This window comes from Periplaneta americana, chromosome 16 (genome assembly GCF_040183065.1).
Source record: "Periplaneta americana isolate PAMFEO1 chromosome 16, P.americana_PAMFEO1_priV1, whole genome shotgun sequence".
Taxonomy (NCBI): domain Eukaryota; kingdom Metazoa; phylum Arthropoda; class Insecta; order Blattodea; family Blattidae; genus Periplaneta; species Periplaneta americana.
In genome coordinates, this window is record NC_091132.1 from 7,342,606 (window position 1) to 7,358,300 (window position 15,695).

The following is a 15,695-nucleotide window of genomic DNA, read 5'->3' on the forward strand; positions in this document are numbered from 1 at the left end:
TACAAGATGGCTCAATTAGTGTCACAGTATACATTTCATTTGCCGACGATGAAAATACATTCCATGTATCTTGAGAAGAAACTGCAACACTTTCCGCACTCATAGACAGGGACTTTTTATGGCGCTCTCTTACATTTCGGAGTTTATTCGTTACTTTTCCCTTCTCGAGTACAATCAAACGGTCAAATAATTTGCGACTTATGAACCGCATTATAGCATGAATTGCTATGTCGAGTCTCTTTACCATTTTCCCTTTCAAAAACAGGTGTTTGACTATGCTATGAAGCCTTTCTAAATGCATGTTTGTGTTTATGCCGGCATTTTTTCTATAGCAATAGGCCCAAGCCTGACAGTTTTTTAGGTAATTGTTTTTTAAATATAGTCCAAAATCTTGCGTTTCTTCATCTGCGCACAGCTCATTGACCATGATAGGCAACATCATTTCGAACGCGTTTTCGTCTAATTCATTATGTAAAGCACACATTTTAATATAGGTGTCTTTCTTCTTCTCTTCTTTATTTTATCTAGTCGTCTTTGCCACGCTCTTTTGACATGCCAGCTGCAAAACAACCTCTTTTCGCAGTCGCTCATAACGGTTTTCCAAGAATTGTAAAAGACTTCGGCCATGTCAGTCATCAATACCTTAGTGTCAATATGCCCTACTTTCTCTTTTACAGCCCTTAGAAACACGTCTAGACCGGTTTGGTCATTTCTGTTCGAAAAGTAAAATCCACATGGGAATCCTTGTCTCATGTCATCGAGAACTAGCAGTGTTGGCAATAAGCATTAATTTTTGACGATCCCTGTACTTTAATCTCTCTCTGTCTCTTGCCTGGAGATGAAACTTTACTTCTGTAATTTCCCGAACGGTGACATTGATAATAAACTATTTTTTTGTCTGCATACGTATTTCCAGATCGATTTTTGACATATGAAGCTGTTTCTTGCTCCTCGACACTTTTTTTCCATTCTTTGAAATGACTAGAATTTTCGAATTCTAATTCGTTAGTTTGTAATTCTATATCATGCACTATGGGAAGGTGATCACTGAAGTCAGTAAATTTTTTGAATGTATTTACACATATAGCACACTTCAAAGCTGTAGTTCTGGACGATTCTTGGTCCGTACCAGAGTACCCAGAATGCATATTGTTGTAGTGTCTTTTTAAGTTGAATCTTTTACTAAAAGTCTTGTCACACAGTTCACACGTGAAACAATTAAATGTGGACATCTTGACAAATAAGAACGCTAAATAAGGCTATATACACACATACCCAACTATATATATATATATACCCACCACAATAACTACAATGAAACACGAAATGAAATGTTATAAAAATGAAACCACAAAAACATAGCACGAGACTCAAAACAAACTCAAACACAACCCGCCAGTGACAACTCCAGCAACGTAGTGGGAGTAAAGCCGAATTACGCATGCGCGGAGCAGAGGAGCCGAGCTGCCCAGAACGTCGAGTCAATCTCACAACCTGCTCTTGGCCACCTCACACGGTCGATGATCCTGTCCCGAGCCTCTCGTATATTCTGTAGTTAAATCTCAGTACAATGTGTTCATCAGATGATTACGATATATCTCACTAATTATTTCATAAAATGTTACTGCTTCAAGTTTCTGATACACAGACTCTTAAAAGCTTCACTCCATTGCAGCTCAAATAAGTGACTACAAGTATCACTACTGCGTACAATAAAATGGCTATGATTTATAGTTCGTAAAATTGGTACTACAGAACATTAACCCTGTTATGCTGAAAGAAGTGCGTGTATCTTACCTGCTAAGGCCCCTTCCCTTTGTTATAATGTAGTCATGCCACTGTCTGGCTCTTCAATGGGGAGACACACAGTAGATGAGCAGCTGTCTTATCTCCCTGCAGGCATCTGGTACAAGCTGGGTTTGCTGTTTTCCTCATCTAACGGTTAGGATAGGTCACCAAGGACGACTAGGAGATAGAGTAAGGAAAACAAAGCCTGCAAATTTTATTAAATGCCCTTTATTTTTCGACTTATGTTTAACTTGTCAGTCGCAGTTCTCTTCGATCTGAATTTTAGTAAAGCACGGTTAACAGTAGCTGTAGCAACTAACTCTGGAAATCAAAAACATATTTGAGTCCCGTAAATCCCTTTGGATTCATTGTATTCTGAAGCGCCTCCTTATACTGACTGAACGGAATCAGTTTATGCGCAGGAGGCTTGAGCTGGCCTTCCTTGTACATGTCCCAAATATCACTGAACATCTGGCTCTGCTCAGCGCTCCCCATGTGGTCTTTACTCCACTGGGTCATCCAAAAGCCTCGCACGACGACATCCTTGAAGATAAGAGCAGAGGTTGGAACAGTCACAGGCTCCCTGGACATTCCACCATATGTTACCATGATGCCTCCTTTGTCCAGATGGCGCAGACACTCCAATGCATTCTTACCACCCACACAGTTCAGAAGTAGCTTCGGTTTTGGCACCACTGATTTCTTGAATATGTCTGTGGTTCTGTTCAAAAAGAAAAACAGACCAACTATTAAAAGTTAGTTTGCACTAAGATGGTCATTCACAAAGTAACATTTGTACAAGTCAGCAAACAGCACAAATTCAAAGTCGCCCACATCAGTCACTGACTGGCTTTGTTCAACATACACTTTATGCTGGTAAGGGCAGTTTTACAATTTTTGTAATAGAGGTCAAATGACTTTATTGTCAAACGCCTGGCATTAGAAAACAACAACAACAATTTTTGTAATTTTGATTTATTAAATTTACATACTTAGACTTCAACAAAATTTGATAACACAATCTCAAGGGAAAAAATGGAGCTCTCTGTATCATAATCCACAGTTGATTCCCGATTTACCACGAAAATCGTCTGTAGCTGCATTTAGATTGGCAACAGGCCATGACTGTTTGGCCAAGCATCTGCATAGAATTGGAATATATCAGTCTCCTAACTGTCCATTGTGCAACTCAAATCAAGAAATGGATTCAGAACATTTCAAAATCTGTGCGTCAGTGGCTAACCATGACAATATCTTTGAAAAATATTGGAGTGCAAGAGGCCAAATGACTTTATTGCCAAATGCCTGGCATTAGAAAACAACAACAACAATTTTTGTGAATACTTAAGGCTATGGATGTGTGAAATTTCTAACGTCTACATTTTTACACCAATTAATCCGAAACTATTACCACATGTTTCTTACAATGTGGCCATGCAATACATAAATTTTGAATTTGACATTTCAATTACTTTACTTACAATGAATTGTTTTTGTTTTTTTTTTTAATACTGAATTATATTTGTCCCAATTTTCAAAGTTTACATAATTTTTCTTTAAATTTATATTTCATTTATTCTTGATGTATGTAAAATATGACACATGTTTCTCATATTTTTCCAATTGCTTTTGAGAAAAAAAAAATATTTACCCTTTTAGTACTTATCAGTTTATTTTATTCACACACAGAATGGGAGACTGTTACACAAATTTCTCTATGCAGTACCTACAACAGGTAAGTACCAATAGAAAACTGTAAATTTTGTTAAAATGTGCACAGATCCTTAAGATTCCTTTGATGATACAGACCTCTAGTCTGTGAAGTTATATTCAGTAATGTATTTTTCACGAGAGTGTCAGAATTTTATACTTTTTAAATGAGAAATGACATCTAATTTATGTTTTTTGTGGGAAGTAACACCGAAATTAACCTAATTTTATACCGAAAATTAAGATTTTCATTTACCATAAAATAGGATCCTTATAAATAAAAATAACCTTAAAACGAATAACACTGAACCCTGACAATTACCTGAGCTCTTCTTCTGTAAGAATGTGAGATGCTCCTAGACTCGTCAAGTACTTCTTCAATTCGTCTAAGTTCTCTCTATTCCTCACAACATTCACTGAAGTCAGCCCCCATGCTCGACACATCTGAATGACGTTTTGTCCAGCTGCACTGTTTGCTCCATTCTGTAAGACTGTGTCTCCACTTTTCAGGCTCACAAAGTCACGAAGCATCCGGTAAGCAGTGCATGGGTTCACAGTGACAGTAGCTGCCTCAACGATTCCAATGTTATCGGGCACCTGAGTACACACAACAAAGAGTTTTAAACACAAGGTCAATCCAAATATGGTTTTGGTGTGGAATAACGGTTAGCGAGTCTGGCATGAAACCAGGTGGCCCGGGATCGATGCCTGGTCGGGGCAAGTTACCTTGTTGAGGTTTTTTCCAGGGTTTTCCCCTCAACCCAATACGAGCAAATGCTCGGTAACTTTCGGCGCTGGACTCATTTCACCGGAATTATCACCTCCATAAAATTCAGATGCTAAGTAACCTCAGGTGTTGATAAAACATCGTAAAATAACATACTAAAAACTAAAATATGATTGGGTACTTCCATAGTCTTTAGCACAGTGCCAAAGTTTGTGGTTTTAATCCTATCATGGATGTAGAATAAGGAAATTTTTTTTAAATTATATTTGTATTTGTGAAAAGAAACAAGTAACATATTTCGAAATGCATGCGTGTTGAGATGCACTACTGCCGCTACTCACTCTGATGATTTAACCACTTCAGACTGCCAACTTTCCCCCCACGCAAAATTTCGGAAGAATATATAAATAGTAAATAATTAAACAGACTAACAGCAATTCTTACAATGACCTGACCAATCTGTATAATACAATCTAGTCATCTACATTTACCAACTATAAATAAGTAGGCCTATCATATTTCCTCAAGTAATTTGAGTCTTCGCATATTTTGCATACCTAATTTTTTTTAATCATAACTTTAGGTTTTAATTGTGCCCTTCGTATTTCGCGCATCTATTAAGTACAGCATGAATTTTACTTTCCATTAAGAATTAATTTCATTGCTTTTAATAGTTTTGCAGTTGGCACTATAACATGTAGCTGCATCAAGAACACATCGATCAACTATCAATTCGTCGCCTGAATGCAAGAACTAGGTAACTCGAAATTTCCGTTTTTTAGTTACCTCTTTTATAGCATAGCAAAAATCGCACAAAATGTAATCCAGGATCTAGGTAACTGATCGAATGTTACCAGCGACATCTATTTTCCAATATGACAAATAGGCAAAAGAAAACGAGACATATTCCTTAGTACCATAAATAAGTAAGTAGGCAATGTCACAAAATATGAAAAATCAAGTTACCTAGTTCTTGCATTCAGGCGACGAATTGATTACCTAATATGAACTCATTAATGAGACTACTGACTGGATTATGGTATATACAATACAATCATTACATTAAACTGATCAGGAAGAGAAAAAGAAACCGACTAAGAAGAAACTGTGTACTCAAGGATTCACTGGAAGGAATAATGAATGGGAGAAAAGCTCGGGAGGTGCAGAAGAAGATATCAGATGATAGACAACATTGAGATATATATGCGAAGACAAAGAGGAAGGCAGAAAATAGGAAAGATTGTGGAATGCTGAGTTTGCAGTGAAGGACCCTAGGGCAGAAAACAATCAATGAATGAGAATGGTGAACCAGATGGGGTTACAGTATATTCAATTACTGTTAAATCAAGATTATGAAAACTTATTGTAACAAAACTGAAATAAAATATTGTCACAAATTACAATATTCTCAATCATACTACAGTAAAACCTAGATCAAACCCTCCATTAAAAAAATCCTCATAATATATGTACCCCAATTTTTGACTGGCCAAAAAAAAAAAAAAATGCGCACATTTCACAAGAAAATGCAGTTGTATGTTTCTTTTTACAGTATTTTGATTGCGTTCTGCGTTGTCAAACACATACACTCCATCATTTTAAGGCATTCGGTTGCAGTATTATGATCCTTTTCTACTGACACAGACAATGTCCACAGCAACAATCTTTAATCTACAAACAGTAATTCTTACGTCTTTTCCACAGTGTCATCTGTTACTGTTCAGGCAGGCCTACCAATATGAAGCTCATCTTGCATATTTGTTTTGCCGTCAATATAATAATTGTACTATTTTAAAACCGCACAGTTTTTCAGAGAATTTCCACAGTAAACCTGATTAATGACATGAGTTTTTCCACCAATTTTTCCAAGTTAATGATAGAATATCTAATTGCTCCACAATCCTAGAATTATTACCTTAAACTGACTTGCTCCAAACAAATAAGCATCTAGCTTACAAAGGATAATTAACTCCCTGCACTTACTTTCACCATTTCCTTTGCCTCACAAATTCCATGCGTTCTCCACGTGCCCCACGCAATCCCCCTCGGCATTACTTTGTCTCCTGTCTTAAGATTCGACACTCCACAGCCCACAGCTACAACTTCTCCAACACCTTCATTTCCAGGTATCGATGGCAGTTGAGGCTTTACAGGATACACCCCTTGAATTGTGTTAATATCTGCAGGATTGATAGGTGCAGCTAGCATTTGGACCAAGATCTGTGAACAAATAAACATCTAATGTAACATCCAACATTCTGGTACATCACTAACAATTACCCACTGTGTTATTGATTCCTTAAACTACTGTGATCCAGTGGTATTAAATAGATAAAGTACTCCGATTTCTTACTGATGCAACGAGCTACATGAAGAAATGGGGGCAAGAAATGGATTCGGAACACCTCAAAATTTGAGCTTCAGTGACTGACCATGATAATATCTTTGAAAAATATTGGAGTGCAAGAGGTCAAATGACTTTATTGTCAAATGTCTGGTATTAGAAAACAACAACATGGTTAAGGGTACACTGAAGTGAAATAATGACATTTTCACATATAAGTCTTTTTTACTCTTAAAAACATTTTGATGCTTACAGATGCTCCTCAAAAAATTTCAGAGGCTTTCGACTCTTAGAACACTTCTTTGGACAGCCATTTTTAAAGGTGTGTGTACTAAGTCCCCTGCAATCTCTGCTGTTTAACTTCATTTTTCTCGGATTTTAGTTTTTACATTTAAATGGGTTAAATGATCACAAATTGCGGCCATTAGAGAACAACAACAACAGTTTTTACATTTTTGCCTATGATCAAATCTATTTATTTCCACAAGTAATAATAAAAATAATAATAATAATAATAATAATAATAACAATAATAATAATAACTAGTACAGTCATGATAATTTTTCTTTTCACATTTGAGCTACAGTAATGAAAATATTTTTTAAACAAAACTAATGAGCACACTTAAAATATCCATGTCAATTATTAATGACAATATTCCGAACAAAATAGTAAAATTTACGTTTAAAAAAATATTTTATATGAGAAAAAAAATGAAATTATTTTCTTATGAAACACGTTAAAAAATATTTGTCAATTGGGCTGAAAATGTGTGACTATATTACTTATATACGAAATAATGTGTGTATGCAAAAAAATAAAAACTGTAAGTCTGATACTTAAAATTTCACTTCAGTGCACCCTTTGAGTAGATTGCACCACAGTTTTGTCTACTTACAGGTCTAACCCATCACTTGCACCACAGTGGAACCAAATCATCTCTTAACAAAAGACATCTTAAGAGCTCATATTGAGAAGCAAAAAGTAGATTCGGATTATAACAAATTATTAAATTCCTATTTGAATAATTAAATAAATACATTCCAAACATGATTAACACAAGCCTTGTGCATCTCTTCATCGAATTTGCTAAAATGGTGGAGAACATGGGTCGATGCTGTAATTTTTATTAAGACTTATGCTGAATACTTGCAATAGGCCAAAGAGCTCATAAGCATCATAAATTCAAGTGACACTATATCCACCAAAGCAGCTCAAAATGTACTGTCAAACAATGATATGGAAGGTGATCTTGCTCTCATTCTGGTATATTAACTGCAAGCTTTTGGATATCAACAGCTGTGTAAAATCTGAGGCACTCATGATGGAAAATTCTCCACCATTGCAAAGAGAGAGATTTATAGAAAAATAAACTGTCCGGCCTTAATTAAGGCTGACGAGGATACAGAAATTAAAAGCAATAATATAATGAAATGTTGTAAAGTAAATTGTAATAATTAAGCACTGTTAATATCAATTATTGATTATAATATAAAATCTTAAAAGATTACCTAAAAATTAAATTTATAAATTAAAGATTTTAGTTAAAATTAATATATGGCTTATCCTTAATTATGACCTTCTGAGTGGTATAAATGAAATTGTATAATCTGCAAGGAATCTTTAAGAATTTGGGTGATGATTTTTTAAATTTCAAAAGATAATATTCTTAATTGTTTTAAAAAATTGTGTGTAAATTTTGGTAAAGAACCCCAAGCACCAAAAAGTAAACCTATTACTGACAAACTGAAGAGAGGAATGTTATACTTTGCACTAAGGTGGAAAATACATGGCTCATAAATGGTCTTCTTTTCATGATTGCACTAAGGTGGAAAATATATGGCTCATAAATGGTCCTCTTTTCATGATTAATCTGAAGAGCTTGGTTGAGATCTCTCTCAATGCGTATAGTTGGATCTATAATAGCCTTTCGTTGTTGCCTGTTTAATACTATTATATCTGCTCTTCTGTGAGAGTCATCTTCAGAAATACAATGAGCCTATTCACGAACTTCCAACCCTTGTTCCGAAGAAGACAGGCGATAGTTCCACGGACTCTATGATGCCTGTTGTTACGCAATAACTCTCCTTTCCGAAAGAAGCCCAACACGTGTCTAAGGTTTATGTCTCGTTGCAGCTAGGTTGGCGGCAATGGGTATTGGTGAAAGCTCTGCCAGGAACGAAGCGAACTGCAGTAAGATTGCAGGGCAACTTGATTGCATTAATGTATCATGAAGATGACAAATTCTTTTTTGTACTGACCCATGAATTGACTCTTGAATATTCTTCGTAGATGATTACACCTTTTACCTTATGGAGTAACTGACACCAGGATTCAAATGATCTCCTTCGCAATTCATCACGTAGCCTACATGTCTTCCTGTAGTTCGAGATGTTAGGCTGGTTTCAGAATTTTCAGACTTTTGAGAGCTGTAAAGCACTGCTTTGACAGTGAATAATGTTCTTCACTTAATCTTTGCAGCCTCTATTTTACTGATATGCATTGGGATTAAAGTCCATGGTCTAGACGTTAATAATAAATCGGGCAACGTCACTGTCTTATACAAGTTAATAATAATACATTTTATAACTCTTTTTTATATAACTGCTCCTTACTTAGATTGAAGATTAATTTAAGCCTAGGGAAAAATTTTGAAAAAAAAAAAAAACTGATACAATAGCCTGCATTTTGCTGAGATTTCTTTAGGATTTCAATGATACTGCCCAAATGAAATCCAATAGACTATCATGATTCATTTTAAATTTTGGGGCTAAACTAGTCCTAATGTTCCTCCTACTTAGCTTATACACTTTCAAGTGTTTAGAACTCTCTCCTAAGTCATACCCTTCGGTGACTAAAGAAAGTTTCACGCTAGTGTACACTAACACTATGCCTTGCATATCTGAATATGTAACAAGTTAGGTTAATTTACATCAGCAGTCATCAGCACAGTGCACCCTCGGGATAGCGTCTCTTACCCGCAGATAAGACACTGCACTATTGTGCATCTGTGGCTGCTGACGAGTATGCTTTCTCTCTCTCTCTTCTGCACTACAGTGCAAATTTCGAACCACTCCTTACCCTTTATCCATTTCAGCGCATGTTGACGACCACTGACAGACTTTTTTGTTATGCATTGCATATATACGAGTTGTTATTGTTGAGGTTATATTTATAGACGCTCAACCCTACATTATCGTCAGGGTATTAAAGTCTTCGTTGACAGTACATTACGAGGAATAGGTGTTAGTCAGAGACAACATCAGCAATCAGATGATTCAAATTTTCATCTTACATCTCATTATATGACGTTTGCATATACGAATCTGTGTAAGATTTTCAAGCGCTGGGCAAAGTCTGGTGATTTGTTTGTGCTGTAATGTCAGTACTGCTCTGTAATATGGTAGTGGAGCCACCGGCGTGGCTCAGCCGGTTAAGGCGCTTGCCTGCTGGTCTGAAGTTGCGTTCGGGCGCGGGTTCGATCCCCGCTTGGGCTGATTACCTGGTTGGGTTTTTTCCGAGGTTTTCCCCAATCGTAATGTGAATGCAAGGTAATCTATGGCGAATCCTCGGTCTCATCTCGCTATCACCAATCTCATCGACGCTAAATAACCTAGTAGTTGATACAGCGTCGTTAAATAACCAACAAGTATTGACCGATTTTCAATTCGGAACTCAGTGCTAGTTTTACCCCCCCTCCCCCCAAAAATGTACCGCTAATATGAAACAGTTGCATCATGTCAGAGAGAAAAATGTATATTTTTAATTTTTTTAACAACAGATACTGATCTTTTAATACAGCTGATCAACATTACTCTTGCACAGGGATTTGAAATATGCCCTGTCCTACTGGGTAGACCTCTTACTTACTTACAAATGGCTTTTAAGGAACCCGAAGGTTCATTGCCGCCCTCACATAAGCCCGCCAGCGGTCCCTATCCTGTGCAAGATTAATCCAGTCTCTATCATCATACCCCACCTCCCTCAAATCCATTTTAATATTATCCTCCCATCTACGTCTCGGCCTCCCTAAAGGTCTTTTTCCCTCCGGTCTCCCAACTAACACTCTATATGCATTTCTGGATTCGCCCATACGTGCTACATGCCCTGCCCACCTCAAACGTCTGGATTTAATGTTCCTAATTATGTCTGGTGACGAATACAATGCGTGCAGTTCTGTGTTGTGTAACTTTCTCCATTCTCCTGTAACTTCATCCCGCTTAGCCCCAAATATTTTCCTTAGCACCTTATTCTCAAACACCCTTAACCTATGTTCCTCTCTCAGAGTGAGAGTCCAAGTTTCACAACCATACAGAAGAACCGGTAATATAACTGTTTTATAAATTCTAACTTTCAGATTTTTCGACAGCAGACTGGATGATAAGAGCTTCTCAACCGAATAATAACACGCATTTCCCATATTTATTCTGCGTTTAATTTCCTCCCGAGTGTCATTTACATTTGTTACTGTTGCTCCAAGATATTTGAATTTTTCCACCTCTTCGAAGGATAAATCTCCAATTTTTATATTTCCATTTCGTACAATATTCTGGTCACGAGACATAATCATATACTTTGTATTTTCGGGATTTACTTCCAAATCGATCGCTCTACTTGCTTCAAGTAAAATTTCCGTGTTTTCCCTAATCGTTTGTGTATTTTCTCCTAACATATTCACGTCATCCGCATAGACAAGCAGCTGATGTAACCTGTTCAATTCCAAACCCTGCCTGTTATCCTGAACTTTCCTAATGGCATATTATAGAGCGAAGTTAAAAAATAAAGGTGATAGTGCATCTCCCTGCTTTAGCCCGCAGTGAATTGGAAAAGCATCAGATAGAAACTGACCTATACGGACTCTGCTGTATGTTTCACTGAGACACATTTTAATTAATCGAACTAGTTTCTTGGGAATACCAAATTCAATAAGAATATCATACAATACTTCCCTCTTAACCGAGTCATAAGCCTTTTTGAAATCTATGAATAACTGATGTACTGTACCCTTATACTCCCATTTTTTCTCCATTATCTGTCGAATACAAAAAATCTGATCAATAGTCGATCTATTACGCCTAAAACCGCACTGATGATCCCCAATAATTTCATCTACGTACGGAGTTAATCTTCTCAAAAGAATATTGGACAAAATTTTGTACGACGTCAACAAAAGTGATATTCCTCGAAAGTTACCTCTGGACTTCGAAAAAGAAAAGTCAATCTTATCTAACGTTCCTTTTTAATGCAATAAGATTTACCTCCACAACTTCACTATAGTGCGAGGAAGTGCATATAGAAACCGGTTCTTGTTACTTTAATTCCGGTACATCGTACGTTTAAGACTCTCGGTTCTGCATGCAACAAATTTAGAACCACAAAGGATTCGCCTATGCTTTGAACATAAAATGCTTAAATTTAATGTTCTCTGAAGACTTTAACCCTATTCATAGCTTACGTACTTTAACCTCCTTTATAATACTGATACCTCATTGTCCTTTGGAGCCGTCAAAGTTTCCTTTTCTTGACGCACTACTTTCATAGCATCTCCGTATTCCGAATACACCAGTTTTTTTGCCATTATGCTCTGACATCTTACGAACTGTAATCTAGTGCTGTCGCTAATTGATTTTAGTGACAGCATACCAAAATGATGCAAAGAATTAGAGAATACACTTAACTTCACCGCCATGACTGTTTGGGTATGTCAAGTCAATTTACACAGTGTTGCCAACTCGATTCTTAAAAATCCATTGTGAAGCCTTGCAGAAACCGCTAAATTGCTATATTGTCAATGTAAAATTATATTTTTCCGCTGTGAGTGCTAAAAATACCCGCTAAATCTCTATATCAGCAATACAAATTTCATGAATTTTACCCGCTAAACTAACGCCGAAAGACGCTAGATCTAGGGGGGGAAAACCGCACAATTGGCAACACTGGATTTACATCACAGGTCACAGAATTGCTTAACTTCATGTTGTTAACTATTTTCATGCCGCCACCCTACTGCCAATGCTCCATAAATTTAGAATAGCATATGTACAGAAAACTAAATATTTAGGTATTCTACTTCACCCACGTTTAAATTGGAAAGATCATATATTACATCGTCTGAAACAACTTATACCACTTCTATTAAGTGTAAATTTACCCTTGAAATGTAAAATGACATATGCAGCTCCTGCATGGGGGTTTGCTCCCCGAACTATTATGCATCACTTGCAGGTTGTTCAAAATAAGGCATTACGAATTATCGGTAGATATGGTTTTTATACAACTCAAGTTCAAATGCATTATGACCTTGAAATATCAACTATACCTGAATATATCAGAACAGTTTCAAAAAATTTTTACCATACTGCTAAGGAAAATGAAAATAAATATACTGTATTTCAAATCTTGGAAATTATAATCCAGCAATGTATCACAAACACAGGACTCCAAAACATATTTTAATGTAAAATAGTACAACAGTAAATTATATTTGAATTGCTGTTCATGATGAATGACACCAATATATTCTGAAAAAAGAAGTCAAGGCTTATATGAAGCCAGAACAATAACAATGCTACAAATGAAGAGGGTCGTCGTCGTTACTATTCTTTGCCTTGGGAATAATTTTTTTTTTTTTTTTTTAATTCTTCTTGGATTTTGATACAGTATCAGACTCCATGGGTCCCTGACTGCACTATTATGTTTTTGTTAGTTCACAGAATCTCTTCTTCGCACAAATTCGAAGACGTTCATGTCCTTGAAAATGTTTGGGAATTTGTTTGTGCTTCCTTACACTGTATCACAAGACCACCAGTTAGACTATTATGCAACATAAAAAACAGCCATTTTCAGCATTCTATAGAGTCTGAAGTCGTCTACATTATTGTCTCCAATTCTTTTAATGAAATAATTTGAGCTTCTTTGAAGTCAACTGTAAAACTTACTTATAATTTTGATAAGAACTTAATGTATATATGGCATACTGAGATCTTCATGTATTTGAGATGTTCTAGTAAACCAGTCAGACCTATGAATCAGTCTAAGAGCCTTGTTTTGTGCAACCTGTAGTGGTTTATAAGCATTGCTGTTCATATAGCCCCAGGAAGGTGCAGCATATGTTATAATTGGCAGTACCAAAGCCTTATAGAGATGCAGTTTCCGTTTAATGCTTATGGCACCTGATTTTAATAGCGGAAATATATACACTATGCATCCAATGGCTTTTCCTTTAATCTGATGGAGATGCTGATGCCAGGACAACCGCTGGTCCAGAGTTACGCCAAGATATTTGACAGTTGGTTGATACTCCAGCTCTTTATCGCATATGTTAAGTTTAGGGATTCTTTTCATCGTGCACTTTGTGAAACAGGTAGCCTGTGTTTTATCAGCATTTAAGGCTTGCACAGATCATCTTAAGCCCGACCATCTTTTGTTTACCAAGCGGAGCAGATTCACTATGTATTCATGTGAATCATCACTTCCAAAACGATTGTATATTTCTTTGAACAAAATGGTGCTCATCTTGAGTGGAGCATATGTAGATTAACAACTATTATGCAACTCGAAATATATATAATCACGATAAATAGATCTCATAGCAAAGTTTGGAATTATACATAAATGGCTGAATGAGACATAGGCCAAATGAAGAGAAAGTGCAGGAATGGGAGTATAAATGAGACAATAGGAGGCATATTAATTAGAATGGATCTTCTGAAAGCACATCGCACCCCCAGTTAAAAAAAATAATAGTAGGGGGTATGAAATTCTAATAATAAAATAGTAAATTATCAAAGGATTTGGTACCTGTTTATTAAACTATTTTTATGCTCGACCATGCCGAAATGTAGTAATTATACACCTGGTAGCAGCCCTTTAATGCATTTCATTAACGTACACCTATTCATTAAAGTTCAGGTTTTCGATTATTCTCAGATATGCGATCGAAAGACAACTAGCGAAACGTCACGAAGGCTGGAAATCCAATACTGTTGCAGAAGGTTATGTTCTGTTACTATAATAATTAGCGTTAATTGTAAATAATATTCAAATAAATTCAATTTGTCATCTCGTTTTTCAATGTCGAATTCAATTTCAAGGTGATATCAATATTAATGCTTATCTTACTCTCTAGATTATATCAAGGTCGTCGACATTCGTTTCCCGGAAAAAATCAATATTTTCGCGTCTGCGCACATCTCACAATTTATGAGGTAGGCTATTGCACTCACATAACAATAACATGAATACTTATGAATAATTTCAAGTTAGAAATATGGTCGAGCATAAAAAGTCGTATGAAACTTGCCTATAATGGTAATTAAGATGCTCGTATGAAAATTATAAAACTCGTGCTTGTTTCATAAACATTCTCGCGTCTTAATTACTACCATTATAGGCTCGTTGCATAATGTACTATTACAGCAGAATTTTACTAGGGAATAGCATACCAGTATCTTTACATATCACGATTTGGAGTTCACTATTTTACTGGGAGTGCGACATGCAGTGTAAGAGGATGATGTTATAATCCTTTATTCTTTATACTGAAACAGATTTTTGTTTGTGTGGTAGGGTTGCCAACTTTTTTTTTAAGAAAATACGGGAGACTAATGGAATCGACAAAATTTCACACAGAAAACAGACATATTACTCGGTTCAGTTACTAAAAAAAATTTTTTTCTACAGCTAGGCTTAAATTAAGAATATTTTGAGACAGATTTTGTCTCACGTACTAGTTGAAGTCGACTGCAGTTTTCAACTCTGATTTGATTAAATGTGTCATGCTCTTGTTTCGAACATTTGTCCAATTATTGTTCATCAGATGAAACATCCTCTTTGTATGTGCATTACTACTTCGTATGCTTAGAACAAAACTAGTCAGTTTTTCCAAATTTATAACATTAACATTGTTTGATTTTCAACGGGTGAGCACTAAAACCCATTCTTGGCAAGCATTACGTTCTATAAAGACTGCATATTGTAAGGCATCACGTTAATAACAAAACTCATCATATAAACAATCATTATTCACGGAAAAATCAAATGTTTAGAATAAAAATTGTTACATTATGCAAAAATAAGGGAGAAAAATGCTTGAACAGATTAATAATATGGGAGCTGGGAGACTGT

The 15,695-nt window shown here is 36.0% G+C and overlaps 1 protein-coding gene across 1 annotated transcript; it reads right to left on the bottom strand.

Annotated features, from left to right (window-relative positions):
• Positions 1–2,001: 2,001 nt before the first annotated feature.
• Positions 2,002–12,284, bottom strand: LOC138691148 (enoyl-[acyl-carrier-protein] reductase, mitochondrial). The gene is made up of 4 exons (XM_069812893.1): positions 12,055–12,284; positions 6,209–6,445; positions 3,821–4,095; positions 2,002–2,509 (listed from the first exon to the last, which is right to left on the bottom strand). The coding sequence occupies exons 1-4, from the start codon at positions 12,256–12,258 to the stop codon at positions 2,104–2,106; spliced, it is 1,122 nt and encodes a 373-aa protein (XP_069668994.1). The 5' UTR covers positions 12,259–12,284; the 3' UTR covers positions 2,002–2,103.
• Between the last annotated feature and the right edge of the window lie 3,411 nt (positions 12,285–15,695).

Bases quoted from the DNA above. Each gene is read 5' to 3' on its own strand.
- LOC138691148 (XM_069812893.1), bottom strand. From the start codon at position 12,258: ATGGCGGTGAAGTTAAGTGTATTCTCTAATTCTTTGCATCATTTTGGT. The intron at 6,446-12,054 runs GTATCAGTATTA...ATTTGTTCACAG, and splicing joins CGGCTCCAAAGGACAATGAG to ATCTTGGTCCAAATGCTAGC. The intron at 2,510-3,820 runs GTAATTGTCAGG...CTTTTTGAACAG, and splicing joins CTTACAGAAGAAGAGCTCAG to AACCACAGACATATTCAAGA.